At 48.6% G+C, this 15,631-nt stretch overlaps 1 protein-coding gene across 1 annotated transcript in view; it reads left to right on the forward strand.

Moving 5' to 3' along the window:
- The window catches only part of KCNA7 (potassium voltage-gated channel subfamily A member 7), a 21,321-nt gene extending 12,687 nt beyond the window's left edge, over window positions 1–8,634 (forward strand). The window contains exon 2 of the mRNA XM_056863314.1: window positions 7,754–8,634. Coding sequence (XP_056719292.1) covers window positions 7,754–8,614 — 861 coding nt within the window. The 3' untranslated portion in view covers window positions 8,615–8,634. The remainder of the gene's footprint in view (window positions 1–7,753) is intronic.
- Window positions 8,635–15,631: the final 6,997 nt, after the last annotated feature.

Genomic DNA, 15,631 nt, shown 5'->3' on the forward strand with positions numbered 1-15,631 from the left:
TATGTTTCGAAATTTCCACTTGAGCGGAATGGAAAACCGAACCTTCATTCAGCTTCTTCATTTTATTTTTAATTTATTGACTTCTTTTATAGCCTGCCTTTCTCTCTGAAACTCAAGGCAAACTGTAAAATATATATATACAAAAAAACAATTTGGACAGCATAAGACATCCTGTTAAAAATGCAACAGGACTAGGATTACAGAATTAGAGAACAAAGCAAACAGATAACCACCTAAACAGCATGGCATACCCTAAACCAGGGGTGTCGAACTCATTTGTTACGAGGACCTGATATGACATAAATGTCACTTGGTCAGGCCGGGCCATGTGTACCATAAAATTTAATGGCAGGTACTGGAGATACACCCTGACCTGGATGGCCCAGGCTAGCCTGAGCCAGATCTCAGAAGCTAAGCAGGGTCAGCCCTGGTTAGTATTTGGATGGGAGACCACCAAGGAAGACGAGGGTTGCTGTGCAGAGGAAGGCACTGGCAAACCACCTCTGTTAGTCTCTTGCCATGAAAACCCCAAAAGGGGTCGCCATAAGTCGGCTGTGACTTGATGGCACTTCACACACACACACACACCTGAGATACAAACTTTATAGAAGACACAGGCAAAGTCAATTAATGAGGCTCAGAGACAGTAAGGCCTTTTATGCTTGGCTATTTCCCTCACGATTACCCTTCCAACGACTTTGGGTCTTTGTCTTGATTATGCATGCCGTTTCTGACCGTCAGAGGTTGCCTCGCTCTCCCCCTGCGTATCCCTGCGTTTTGCTCGCATTTTCAGAGACATGTTTTATCTCAAATTTGAAAACGCGGCCAAAACACGAGGAAAGGCAGGGGGAGAGCGAGGCGACCTCTGAAGGTCGGAAACGGCATGCATAATCAACACAAAGACCCGAAGTCATTGGAGAGGTGGCCGTGAGGGAAACAGCCATGAAGAAAAGTCCAATGTGAACCTGGACAGCTCTAGTCAAGCACCTGCTCTCCCTCTTTCCGTACTGTATATTTTAGATACTATGGAAGCTACCTATCACCACCACCCCCAATACTTCACAGTGGTGCAGAGCTTTGTATGGCTGCAGGAGACCAGGGCTCACACACTGCCTCCATTATCCGCCCACAATTGCACAAAGTGCTTAAAGTGTGGTAAAAAGAATGGCTTTCTCTGCAGGGACGTTTCCCTGCGGTCACTCCCGTCGACTGCTTCGGGGCTTCCTTTTGATTATGCATGCCTTTTCCGCCCGTCAGAAGTTGCTTTGCTCTCCCTGCACATTTTGCCCATGTTTTGCGGATGCTGTTTTAGCCAGAATCTGGAAAACACGGGCAAAATGCGCGAGGAGAGCAAGGCAACCTCTGACAGTCAGAAAAGGCATCCATAATCAAAAGGAAGCCCCGAAGCAGTCGGTGGGGGTGACCTTGGGGAAACATTCCTGCATGAAAGGCCTATGACTTTCTTCTTTCAGATGTGGTAGATAATGGAAACAACCACTGAATCTTGTATTACTCATATATTATTATTATTTAACCTGAAGATGAGCTAAAATCTGGAGGAGAAGACTGAGAGGGGATATGATAACCATCTTCAAATACTTGAAGGGCTGTCATATAGAGGATGGTGCCGAGTTGTTTTCTGTTGCCCCAGAAGGTCGGACCAGAACCAACAGGTTGAAATGAAATCAAAAGAGTTTCCATTTAGACATTAGGAAGAACTTTCTAACAGAGCGGTTCCTCAGTGGAACAGGCTTCCTCAGGAGGTGGTGACCTCTCCTGCCCTGGAGGTTTTTAAGCAGAGGCTAGATGGCCATCTGTCAGCAATGCTGATTCCATGACCTTAGGCAGATCGTGAGAGGGAGGGCATCTTGGCCATCTTGTGAGCATGGAGTAGGGGTCACTGTGTGGCGGGGAGGTAGTTGTGAATTTCCTGCATTGTGCAGGGGGTTGGGCTAGATGACCCTGGTGGTCCCTTCCAACTCTATGGTTCTATTTTGCAGTTTGTGATAAATGAACTGCCGTTCAGGGGCAGTTTGGGTTGTTAAAAATGGCATAGGACCAAGCTGAGCCGAAAGGCCCCTTGGAGGCAACAACAGCAATTGGCATCAACTGGTCTCCCACACCAGAAGCAGCTCGGCCAGTCACTGTTCAGCTTGGACTTGGACACTGGCAGCGAGGGCTTACCCGTCACTTCACTGCCAGTGGCCAGGTCCACTCTGAGCACCCCCTGCTCGGTGCCAGCACCCCTGGGGCTTGGTCTGGCTTGAACCTGGCCGCCAGGTCCCTCCAGAGCGCAACCTGCCGGGGAACTTTCCCGATAGGTTCAGGGGCCAATCCGCCCCACATGCCATGTCAGTGGTTCTCAAACTTTTTGGGCCACCGCCCCCTCGGTTCCACAAACTCAACCCCAGCGCCCCCTACCCCATCCTATAAAGAGCATTATTCAAAATAGGGGTTTGCATGACTCCGTAAAGAAGATAATAACAATAAAATTTCAAAACAGTAACAATTAATTGCACGTCTATTCAAAATCAAAGCTTTTTAGTTGAAATTTATTCAACAGAACTGATTAATGTTGCCCAGCAGTACCAGCTCTTCAGAGTCTGGAAAAATTTGCCAGCATGGTGCCATAGCTAGATCTATTGTAAATTAGTGAACAACACAGCTGAAGGGCCCATCTCTAGAGCCCCCCTGCTGCCCCCTTGTCTCTTAGTGCCCCCCTAGGTAATCCCACCACTCCCCAGGGGGTGGTACTGCCCACTTTGGGAACCACTGTGCCATATGATGAATAGCTATACCCATGTGATGATGTTAAAATACAACAGGTGAGTGGTTTTGCCGTTGAAAGACACAACCAGGCAGTACACAAGCCGTGAAGGATGGTGAGGATGTAAATCAGGATGTAAAACATTTTGGCCATTTATGCGCGGCTGTTTCCTCGCAGTCACCCCGCCGACTACTTCCGAGCTTTGCTTTGATTATGCGTGCATTTTCTGACCATCAGAGGTCACCTGGCTCTCCCCATGCGTTTCCGTGTGTTTTGCCCGCATTTTCTGGATTTGGGTTTCGCCAGCATCCAGGAAACGCTGGGGAAATATGTGGAAACACGCGGGGAGAGCGAGGACACCTCTGACGGTCAGAAAATGCAAGCATAATCAAAGCAAAGCCCTGAAGTGGACGGCGGGGTGACAACGAGGAAACAGCCATGCATAAATGGCCTTTAAGTGCCGTAGAGGATGGCTTGAATGCCCCCGATGCAGTTCCACCTCTAAAGCGAAGCTAATCTGGAGCTCGAAAGGTTATGGATAGGAGTTGCTTTGGGATCCTGCTCTGAGATCCTCAGAGGATGGGTGGGATACGGCGTAGACAACACTCTAGGGAGGCAGCATGGTGTAGTGGTTACAGTGTCAGACTAGGCTCTTGGGAGACCCAATTTCGAATCCACACTCTGCTTTGGAAGCTCACTGGGTGACTTCTGGCCAGTCACTCTCTCAGTTTAGCCCCCTCCCCCTGCTGTTATTGTGAGGTGAAAACAGGAGAGGGGGTAACGGTACTGCAAGCCACTTTGGGTCCCCCTTGAAAAGAAAAGCAGAGTATAAATATATCTAAATAAATAAAATAAATGTAACACAAGTTCCATCGAAACTGCAGGATTTGTGTTGATTATCTCTAGCACAAATTTAAAGAAGCCCCATGCTTGAATCCTCCTCCTAGACGAGGCTGGTGTTTGGGGTGGGGGATATATCTCCTCAAGGAATCCTACAGATGGACTGACCCAGTCCGGAGGCTATTCTGAGTCTGAACCGGTCTGAGACAGATCCCCCCCCCCCCAATCTACCTCCTACCTCACTTGCAAGGCAAACAAGACCTGCTCACATAGTGAGAAGGAGTCAAAATTAGCGAGACGGGAAATTAGATCTGACCAGAGGACAGAGCCGGGAGGGCCATTTGACCTTGACATTCGGCTTTTCTCCAAGTTTTGGAAACAGCTTTTGCTAACCTCTGGGAATGTCCCTACTGTGCCCCCTCAATGGACGGACACCCTCTTGCCACTATCTTGAAACAGATCTGCAGCGGATAGATCTTGATATTAAGAAGAAGAAGAGTCGGTTTTTATACCCCACTGTTCTCTACCATAAGGAGTCTCAAAGCGGCTTACAGTCGCCTTCCCCCCCAACAACAAATGAGGTAAATGGGGCCGAGAGAGTTCTGAGAGAACTGTGACTAGCCCAAGGTCACCCAGCAGGCTTCATGTGGAGGAGCGGGGAATCGAACCTGGTTCTCCAGATTAGAGTCCGACGCTCGTGTGGAGGAATGGGGAATCAAACCTGGTTCTCCAGATTAGAGTTTGCCGCTCTTAACCAATACTCTCAGCCACTCTCTTAAACCACCTCTCTTTACCCCAAAGTGCCCCAAATCATGCCAAGGGCCTGCACTAAACCTGGCATCCCTTCCTCCTATCCAGATCGTACCAATACGCCAGTCTGTGCACCCTCACACAGAGCAAGTTTCCATCAGCACACCCAAAAGCAGTGGGGAAGATAAAGGTAAAGGTCCCCGGTGCAAGCACTGGGTCATTCCTGACCCATGGGGTGACGTCACATCCCAGAGTTTACTAGGCAGACTTTGTTTACAGGGTGGTTTGCCAGTGCCTTCCCCAGTGTTGTTTACGGGGTGGTTTGCCAGTGCCTTCCCCAGTCATCTTCCCTTTACCCCCAGCAAGCAGGGTGCTCATTTTACCGACCTCGGAAGGAGGGAAGGCTGAGTCAACCTTGAGCCGGCTGCCTGAAACCAACTTCCGTTGGGATCGAACTCAGGTCGCGAACAGAGCTTTTGACTGCAGTACTGCAGCTTAACACTCTGCGCCACGGGGCTCCTGGGGAAGAGGGGAGGCAAAAGCAATTTTCACCAGGAAAATAGGGAATGGCAGAAAGGCTACTCCATACTGGCCTTTCCCTTTAAATTACAACACTGTGTAATTACCAAAAAAAAAGCCATTGCAAAGAATCAGAATGTGCAGCCCTACCCAGACATAGACAAAGGCCTGAGTTACGTTAAGTAAGTGCTGTTGAAAAGCTTTCTTGGAAACAGTGTCTCACTTTACACACACACACACACACACAGTCATGATGCATTCCTATTCTCTCCAGGGGCTGTCATTCCAGTCCCAGGGTAGTCCTGAACTGAATAATCTAATGAATGGGAAGACAGGAGAGGTGGGGAAGATCTTGAGTCCAAGCTCACAAAGTGACACAGGTATGCAAAGAACGATAGAAAACCTGCGCGTGTTGGACAATATTAAGACCACAGAATTTTTACTTTATCTTGAAGAGCAAATCATCATATAGTATAGATGAATGGATTTCAAGGCCTGGCCGCCCTCCCTTCCTCCACCCACCCCGTTCCTCTCCCGGGCGCTCCAGGCCTGGCGGGGTCTGGCCGCTCTCCCCCCCCCGGTCGTTTCCTAGGCGCTGCCAGGCCTCTGGCAGGCCTCCCTGCCATCCCCGTCTGGAGTCCTCCTCTAGAGGCCTGGTCTACTGCCATAAAAGCCTAGACCTGGCCTCCGGATGAGCCCCATTGTTGGATGCAAAAAGCCAGACCCTGTTCAATGGCACAGATCCACCAAGAACAGGGACGACTCAGGTTCTTTCTTCGAAGCAAGAGGATTTTATTATGCCGGCAGGAAGAGTCTGTCTCATGACAGCCCATACCACTCTTCAAAGAAATCATGCAACACATGGCAGTACTTATGCAATTTTGGAGTCCTTTGTCTACCTCGTTCGGACTCTACGCCTACTTCATGACCTCACCTCGAAGCATTCTGTGCACGCCCCATAAGCTCACCTTACCAATTAGCTTAATTGGTACTACTCTTTGGTTGGTCTTTTTATCTCTGTGCCAACTTCTACATATTTGAAACTGGCCAGATTCCTGGTTTCGCTCACCCTGCTAGAGATAACACACCTGAGAGATATATACCTTATACCTTCTAATTCCATTTTGGCATGCCCTTTCCAATTAACTGTCCTCTTAGCATGTTTTCGTCCTGCTGAAGAGGTCTGGTCTAATCCTTGGAATGGTTTTGAAACCTCTGCCTTACCTAATGAACGTTTGCACTCTTGCTGAGTTCTTCTACTTCGAGGAGAGTCAGATCCCTCCTGGCCTAGACATTTAAAGCTTATACATACATCCCTTGAAGTGCTTCAGTGAAGTGCCTAGCAAAAAATGACAACAGCAGCAGCAAGCAAGCAAACAAGCAAAGCTATTTCAACAAGGAAATATAGGCACTTTCCAGTGTTCCATTTCCAAACTACAATGAAATGATAATATACATAACTGAAGTAGAAAAGAATGTGAGTCCATTTGTCCCATTTGCCCCATGCGAACCCATACAGACTCAATTAACATCTGTGTGATAACCCCCTGGAAAGTCAGGAAGCGATTTGTTGTCAAGGTAACTTAACCGATGGTCTTGCAATTTGCAAATAGGCTTATCTTCAGCTGCCATTGTAACTGAGCCCCTTATATGGGCATGTGACATTTGCTTTCACTCACAATCGGAAAGTTGTGCCTTTTCTTTCCGAGTGTAAAATAATTTAAAGCTGCGCAGTGAAGGCAAGGCAACAAAACTGGCTTGGCTTATTCAACACGGGACAAAGTGGACATTTTATTCAAAAAGATGGGACGGCCAGGAAACATGAAAAAAAAAGGGGACTGTCCCGTTCAAAACGGTACGTATGGTCAACCTAGTTATGTACACATGCCAGTAAAATACGTTTTAGTTTAACTGAACTCATCTAATCTCCAGCTGCAAAGCCACTGGAAGCATCTGGAGTGACCACTGTATGACACCTATTGTATGAGACCAGAGTGGTGGTCAAGGGCCAGAACCTACAACCCTGCATGCCCTATACCCACTTCAGCTCGCTTGCCATCCTGTTGCCTGAACGTCCTTTCTAAGGGGCCAAGAACAGTGTCCATACATAGGCAAAGGTGTGTGTGTGTGTGAGAGAGAGAGAGAGAGAGAGAAAGCTCAGCCTCTGGCTTCTCTCCATGATGCTAAAGTTGTCTGATCGTGGTCGTGTCGGGTATATAACAGGTACTGCATATGGGGGGTTGAAAGGGAATGGAACCATCAGAGAGGAGAGTCAAGGAATACTGGGAAGAGAGGGAGTTTGTTAGTGGCAGCTCTAATGTTTTAACAAATGGTCCACATCTTCTCGAGCAACTTTGGAGCAAAAGGTTCAGTTCCTCTTAGAGGACTCTGACCCTCAGTGTACTTATTTTGTTGCTCGTTTTCTGGAGGCTGCAGAGAAGAGATGAATTTTAGAGATGGGTCTTATTTAAGTTTTATGGTTTTATTGTTCAAGACCTTGAATGGGGGGGAAGGAAGTAGCCAACTACTTCCCTGGAGGTTCAGCAAATAAGGCACAGAGGCCAAGGGCTTCCCCTTATGTTGCCTCCTAGCACTGGTATTCAGTGATTTGTTGCCTCTGAATGTGGAAGTTAATTCTGGCTAGTAGCCATGGATGGACCTCTCCTCAAATCTTTTCATGTCATCTAGTAGCCATCACTACATCCACCGGCAGTGAATTCCACTGGAGAAAGTTTAGCCTGCTTCTTCCAATGGATTGCAATGTTTTGCATAATATGGCCTGTTTCTGAACTCTTACAGCACTTTGGTAGAACTGTTGGTCACACTAGAACAGCTGTGCTTAATCTCTCTCTCTCTCATCCTTCCTATTTCCCACAGCCTTCTCATCATCGCATGAATACCAGCATACCACACGTCGCACCATCAAAGAACCATTTCGACGATCCCTTCTTCATCGTGGAGACCATTTGCATTTGCTGGTTCTCCTTTGAGCTCTTGGTGCGCTTCCTAGCCTGCCCGAGTAAGCCGGCTTTCTTCAAGAACATCATGAACATGATTGATTTCGTGGCCATCATCCCTTACTTTGTAACTCTGGGCACCGAAGTTGCTCGCCAGAAGGGAGTGGCCCAGCCCGCCATGTCCTTGGCCATCCTCAGGGTCATCCGGCTGGTGAGGGTCTTCCGAATCTTCAAGCTCTCCAGGCACTCCAAAGGCTTGCAGATCCTCGGACAGACGCTCAAGGCCAGCATGCGGGAGCTCGGCTTGCTCATCTTCTTCCTCTTCATTGGCGTCATCCTCTTCTCGAGTGCCGCCTACTTTGCTGAAGCCGATCACGAGGGCACGTCCTTCACCAGCATCCCCGCAGCCTTCTGGTGGGCTGTGGTCAGCATGACAACAGTGGGCTACGGCGACATGTACCCTGAGACCATGGGTGGCAAAATTGTGGGCTCCTTGTGTGCCATCGCGGGAGTCCTCACCATCTCCCTCCCGGTGCCTGTCATCGTCTCCAACTTCAGCTACTTCTATCACCGCGAGACTGAGTGCGAGGACATGGGCCAGTACACCCACATCACTATGTGCCCGTACACCCCACCGCCCTCCCCTGCCACCATCCGGGAGAAAGCTCATCTCAGGGAGAAACACCACAGGGACGCTGTGCAGCATTCGGAACTGCTGGATGGCGTGGTGACCATGGGCAACTCCGAAGCACCCAACAAACGCCTTGTGACCGAAGTGTGACCACCCAGTCCAAGCACCTGACCCCCGTATCCTGCACATAACTTTCCCCACACCTCTGTGTCTTAACTTTGTATAATAGGACGATAGATTAGCCAATGCAGATCGGTCTCCTGTTGGGTCTAAAGCCCTTAGAGAATAGCAGTGAGTATAGAGAGAACGTTTCCCATCAGGTTTTCAGAAGGAACCGGAGGGACAGCCGCGTCTAAATTTGGGATGAGGTAATGTCACAGTGGGCTGCCCCTGGAGCAGACATGGCAGGAGGGGAAACGGTGCCTCTGGGGATCGTGTGGACTCTGTTGCAAGGAGACAGTTGCATAAACACACACGCCCCATTGCTCTGCTCCTTTCTTGGTTGGCCGAAGGTGCAGTCAGTCTGCAGAAAGTGCTTCCTCCTCTCCTTTTACTCGATTCTCTGCCTGGTCACCCTCCACCCTTCTGTGACTCAAAGAACCCTTGGCATGAAGATGCCTCCATGAAATCACGGCAATGCGTTCTTGGGTTACATCTGCTGGACCGCGCAATGGAACATACCCGGAGCAACCCAGGCCCCAAATAGCAAGGGTTGGGGGGGATACGGGGAATGCAAGGAGCCAACCGCATCTGAAATCAGGGTATCGCAGGGAATACCGTCACTGCGCTGTAACTACACCTCCAGGAGGAGGCTGGCTGCTGGAAAGGAGCCCTTGGCTTCCGCCCGCCCCATGAAACGGAACCCTTCCCAAACAGAACCCCTTCCCATTAGTTCCCACAAACTGAAAGCTAGTACCTACATTAGTAGGAATCCCCTGTGCTTATTGGATGGGGATAGGGTTGCCAACCTCCAGGTGCTAGCTGGAGATCTCCTGCTAGTCCAATTGATTTCCAGCCGACAGAGATCAGCTCCCCTGGAGAAAAGGGACGCTTTGGCAATTGGACTCTATGGAAGCAAGGTCCCTCCCCTCCCCAAACCCCGCCCTCCTCAGGCTCCACCCCAAAAACCTCCCGCCGATGGCGAAGAGGGACCTGGCAACCCTAATGGGGTAGGATAGGAACTCCCTGTTCTCTTGAAGGTCCTAATTAAGCTGTAATACTTGTATGGCTTTTTTTTTTTTTTTTTTTTTTGACAGAACGATTTCTTTTTCTTCCCAGTCACCTCAGGGCCAAACCAGCCAGTGGTTCCTCACAAAGAAATACATGTCACTTTCTCTGGCCTCAGCTCTCCCAATCTGCCGTGCAATGAGGTCCCACCAAACCTCATGTCCCATCACCATAGCTGGCCCCATAGCTGGCAGCTCAGATCAGGTGGCGGATTTTTATTTTTTGGTATTACGTATGAGATCGGGATACTATTTTCTGTCTCCAGCCATTTCCGCCTAACAGAATCTCCTTATAGCTCAGCTGAAGCTGACACAATTCTTCCTTTTCATCCCGAAGCCAAAACAAACACAAAAAAACTAAAATCCTTACTGTTTCAGCTCAGCCATTTATCAAAATCAGTTTCTAATCCACAGTGCATACCGGGAGCGCGCACTACACGTGCGCCTCCTAATATGTACGGTTGCCATTTTGTCTGAAAGGGACGACGCGCATATTGGCTGAAAATGCATGTGTTGCCCTTCTCGGACAAAAGGGCAACCACGCGTATCGGGAGGGTCGTGCCGAGCGCTCTCTCCTTGTTTATAGCTGCCAGGCTTCCAGTAAGCACGGCGGAAGGGTGGGAGGGATGGAAAATCCATCTGGTTACAAAACAGCTTTTAGAAGTCTCAGTACAAACTAGTTGTAGCCACAATCAAGCAGGATCCTCCCATTCCCAAAAGGTAGAATCTATACCCTTAAAAAAACACCCAACCAACCCCCCCCCCCCAAAAAAAACCAGTCTCTACTCTCTCTGGAATTTGATCCCTGTAATCATGCTGAGATATCTGCGAGGGGAAAATGGATCTCCAAGTCTTAAACCAGCAATTATGAGTGAGCTGTGCAGCTAAGGAGAGAAAGACATCCCTTCTGGATCATACTTTCCCAGCCACTTCACATGTCTTAATTTATATAGTGTTAAGTGCCGTGGGTCTTAAGTCCTGGGTTAGGGCACAGTCCAAACAGAAGTTTACACTCAACCAGTTGCAGCACTTTCTTCTCTCAACGTCGTTTACTTCCGTGCCGAGAATCCGGAGCAGAAACGCTTCCCGAAGCGGAGGACGAACCCGTAGTTACTCGAGAGCTTACACACGTCGCAAATGTACAGTTGTGCATGCAAATGGGGAACTGGGCGTGTGATGTAACTATTTAAAGCCGTCTTGCAATTCATGGAGAAAGCAGCGATCCTAGTTTATGATGAGTGCGTAGCTGCAGTTTCACGGATCCTATTTGACCTTTAATGGGAATTTTCCGTTGCAAGATAACCGGCAGGATGTGTGAATGGTAACTACCCTGCAATCACTGTGGAGGTAGTTTGTCAGTGTGGCACGCTGGACTCTGGAATGGTTAAGGTGTCATAATCAGGCAAGAGTGTAGTTGTATTACAATATAAGAGAGCACAAAGGTTAGGGTTGGCACCTGTCTCCTAAAGGATGCTTTATGCCTTTAGCAGAAGATAAAATCCATAGTTGCAGGATAGGTTCTTTAAAAACTCTGTTGGGAGAAATGGTGGCAATTGTGTAACGTTTGCATCTTTGCACAGCAAGAGGTAATTTCGCTAGTTTGGGTAGCATGACTTCCTTTGTCGGCGATCGCTAATTGCGGTGTAATTTGCAAACAGCGTAATTGCAGCGTGGTTGCTAACGCCATTCCTTGTAGTTAGTCCTCCTGCATACAGCAATTATCCTGAAGTTCTTACTCTGCAGTTGCACAGGCCTGAGTAACTGTTAAGGAAAAGGTTACAAGGTAGTGTGGAAGGGCCTGTGGAACCTGTTTAAGTATATACTGTATAGGGTAGGTGGTGTCCGCTATAGCCTTCAGCCCCATGATAGATGGGATCCAACCAGCTTTTCTACTGGTGAGAAAAGGAAGAAGAAGAAGAGCTGTTTTTTATATGCGGATTTTCTCTACCTTTTAAGGAGAAATGAAACGGTTTACAATCCCCTTCCTCTCCCCACAACAGACACCATGTGAGGTAGGTGAGACTGAGATGGAGTCTCCTTTGACCATCCATGGAAAGTGCATCAACAAAAGCCATGTGGGACCAGGGCTATCTGGCTGGATCTCACCCAATGTTTAGATTCAGCAGAATCATATAATACAGTTCAGTTTTTCCTAGACTATGCTATTCAAAATGCAGATGGGAGAATCCCATATTTGAATCCTCCCCTATTTAATTTTTTTTAAATCCTGCTCCTAGAAAACTGGTCCTATGGCAGAAGGATTCTGAACTACCTTCTGCCTGATGAGCTAGTTTTCTATGTGCAGATGTGGGTTGTCCCTCCCTAATGAATCTTGTCCAGGAAAATGATCATGTGATTCTGCAGCAGGTGTAGATTGGCTCTTGCCTTACTTCCCCTTGGCTTCCTCTCCCATGGCTTTGAAGAAGTCGCAAGTGGTGATAACTTCCCTCAATTTCATAATTGTCATAGGCTTTTTGTGCAGGGACGTTTCCCGCGGTCATTCAGCACACCAATGGAGTATGGCCTTTTATGCAGGGATGTTTCCCAGCGGTCACCCCTGCCAACTGCTTCGGGGCTTCCTTTTGATTATGCAGGCCTTTCCTGACCATCAGAGGTCGCCTCGCTTTCCCTGAGTGTTTTGCCCGTGTTTTCCGGATGCTGTTTTAGCCAGAATCTGGATAATGCTGGCAAAACACACGGGGAGAACAAGGCGACCTCTGACGGTCGGGAAAGGCATGCATAATCAAAAGGAAGCCCTGAAGCAGTCGGCAGGGGGTGACCGCGGGGAAACACCCCTGCATAAAAGGCCATACTCCATTGGTGTGCTGAATGGCTGGAGTGTCTCTTACTCGCCAGGTTAAAAGATTCACGTTCACGGCTTGCAGCTAAAGGTAAAGGTAAAGGTCCCCTGTGCAAGCACCGGGTCATTCCTGACCCATGGGGTGACGTCACATCCCGACGTTTACTAGGCAGACTTTGTTTGCGGGGTGGTTTGCCAGTGCCTTCCCCAGTCATCTTCCCTTTACCCCCAGCAAGCTGGGTACTCATTTCACCGACCTCGGAAGGATGGAAGGCTGAGTCAACCTTGAGCCGTCTACCTGAAACCGACTTCCGTCGGGATCGAACTCAGGTCGTGAGCAGATCTTTTGACTGCAGTACTGCAGCTTAACACTCTGCGCCACGGGGCTCCTGCAGCTAAAAGGGGGATGCATTTTACAAATGGTACACCATAAGTGCCACGTACGCAATCAAGTCAATGCTAGGTTGCATTTAGGCGTTTCTGTTGTGTGTGGCTGAACCACTCTGTAATGGTGGATGCTACTGTGTGTACCAATGGCAATAAATAGGAGTGCAATCATGTTTCCCCCCCTGATAGGGTTTCTGTGTTTTTAATGGAGATGTAGCCATGGGGAAGGCTGCAGCTGCTGAAGACTCAGGAACTCTGCCATGAAAACAGAGCTGCCACTGTGTATATTGTGACCATGGAGCAACTGCACTATAGGGAACAATAAACACAGAGTAACTGAGAAGTATGAGCCCTGTGATGCAGAGGGGTAAGTTGCAGTACTGCAGTCCAAGCTCTGCTCACGACCTGGGTTCCATCCCGACGGGAGTTGGTTTCAGGTAGCCGGCTCGAGGTTGACTCAGCCTTCCATCCTCCCGAGGTCAGTCAAATGAGTACCCAGCTTGCTGGGGGTAAAGGGAAGATGACTGGGGAAGGCACTGGCAAACGACCCCGTAAAACAAAGTCTGCCTAGTAAACGTCGGGATGTGACGTCACTCCGTGGGTCAGGAATGACCCGGTGCTTGCACAGGGTACCTTTACCCTTTTTTTAAACTGAGAAGTACGTGGCTCTCATCTGCACACCTGCTCGCCCCATTAGAAAAGAGCAAGAGTCCAGTAGCACCTTAAAGACTAACAACATTTCTGGCAGGGTGTGAGCTTTTGGGAGCCACAGCTCACTTCTCGGGTTGTGCAAAAGAAAATATTGGTAAATTTCAGGTTTGGGTTTATTGGGACTGATGTTTTTCGGTAGACCCGAAATAAGCCAATACCCATACCAGTAAATATGGGTATTCTGCTTTATTTATGGGTTTCCCAAAAAAAATCAGGTCCATTATAGTCTATGGGCAAAAAATTTTGAAGCTCCTGTGGGGGCATTTTTGGAGGTAGACTTCCCAAATGTTCAGGGTAGCTTCAAGGGACTCTCCTTGCATGACCCCAAAGCTTGGTGAATATTGGGTCAGGGGGTCCAATTTCATGGGGTTCCGAAGGGGGTCCCCCCCTCCGTACAGAAGCATTGTAATCTGCTTCTCTATGGAGGAGGGGGTCGATCCCTTCAGGACCCCATAAAATTGGACCCCCTGACCCAAACTTTACCAAACTTTGGGGTTCATGCAAGGAGAGTCCCTTGCAGCTACGCTGCGAATTACAAATAACTCGTTTTTACAAATGGCTAATTGGCCTATTTTAATTACTGTTGTTTTTTTAAAAAATCTGAAATGTACATGTAAAGCTTTAAGCTGTAGCAATAAACCAATTGCTAATTTTTCCAAAGTCCTCCCGTGATGGGAGGTTGCAGCCACTGGGGAGTGAGACAAAAAAAAGTGCAGGGAGAGTCACCACGCGGACACACACACCCCTGCTGCCACAAATGCCTCTGCATTTGCAGCTGCAGCAGAGGGACCCTTAGAAAACTTGCTCCATGTGGAAGTACCTAACATCGCCAAAGTATGCAACCCTATGCATACTTAGAGGGAAGTAAGCTACTGCCAAACCCAGTGGGACTTACTTCCAAGTCATTTAAACTAGTTAAACTATTGCTAAATATATGCACTAGTTAAGCATGGACAGTAACTCCAGTGCAACTATTGTATAGAAACTTAAGCATAAGCAATCAATCGAATCAATGCTGCCTAGTTAAAAATAAGCCGTAGCTACGTTGTATTACCAGCCAATAATACAGCCCTTTGGCAAAGAGTCTCCAGTTCTTCTCCACACAAGGAATCTTCATGTCTTGGAAATGTGAGGGCTTCAAGTGAAGTCCTCATTCCCACACTGCTGACACCATCATTTATTTCAGTGACTCAAATCTTCTCCTGGCAAGGCCCCTACCCCATACGAAGGGTGTGGAAAGGCTCCCTGTCTCCAACTGGAGCAGTTCCTTACAAGGAAGGATGACTACCAAGCAAGTGAACCTCAGGTGTTGATGCTATTTATTGTACTGATTACTCCGCTGTTGCTCAGCGGAAACTCCACGGGCTCCAGCAGAAGGGAGCCTCAGCCTCAATTTCTCGAGGTATTTCACAAGGAAATAAATCTTCCATCTACTCAGGCAACGGGCTTTGGCCAACAAAAGCAACCTTCTACAGCACTCTGGACAAAAGGATCTCCATCTTCTGCCATCCGAAGCACTGTCACTTTGCCTGCTGAGTGTGTTTTGAGAAACTCGGGCCACTTCTCAGTTTAGCTACTGCTTTTTGCCTAAAGAGGTCGCCCATTGCTTTCTTCAAAGATGGTCCCAGAACGCCATATCCTTTTAAAGCACTGCATAGGGGACAACCTGATCAATCAGGGGAAGGGGAAGAAGAAGAGTGGGTTTTTCTTTGCCAACTCTCTCTACCACTTAAGGAAGACGCAAACCGGCTTACAGTCACCTTCCCTTCCCCTCCCCACAACCGACACCCTGTGAGGTAGGTGGGGCTGAGAGAGCTCGGAGAGAACTGTGACTAGCCCAAGGTCACCCCGCTGGCTTCGTGTGGAGGAGTGGGGAAACCAACCCGGTTCACCAGATTAGAGTCCACCGCTCCAAACCACCGCTCTTAACCACTACACCACGCTGGAAACTTGCTGCGTTGGCAAATGTTGGGGTGCCCTTCCTGATGGATGCTGAATAACCTTCTTGGAAATGGGGGGGGGGGCTCAGGCCTTATCCTGAAC

This window comes from Euleptes europaea, chromosome 18, assembly GCF_029931775.1.
Source record: "Euleptes europaea isolate rEulEur1 chromosome 18, rEulEur1.hap1, whole genome shotgun sequence".
NCBI lineage: Eukaryota > Metazoa > Chordata > Lepidosauria > Squamata > Sphaerodactylidae > Euleptes > Euleptes europaea.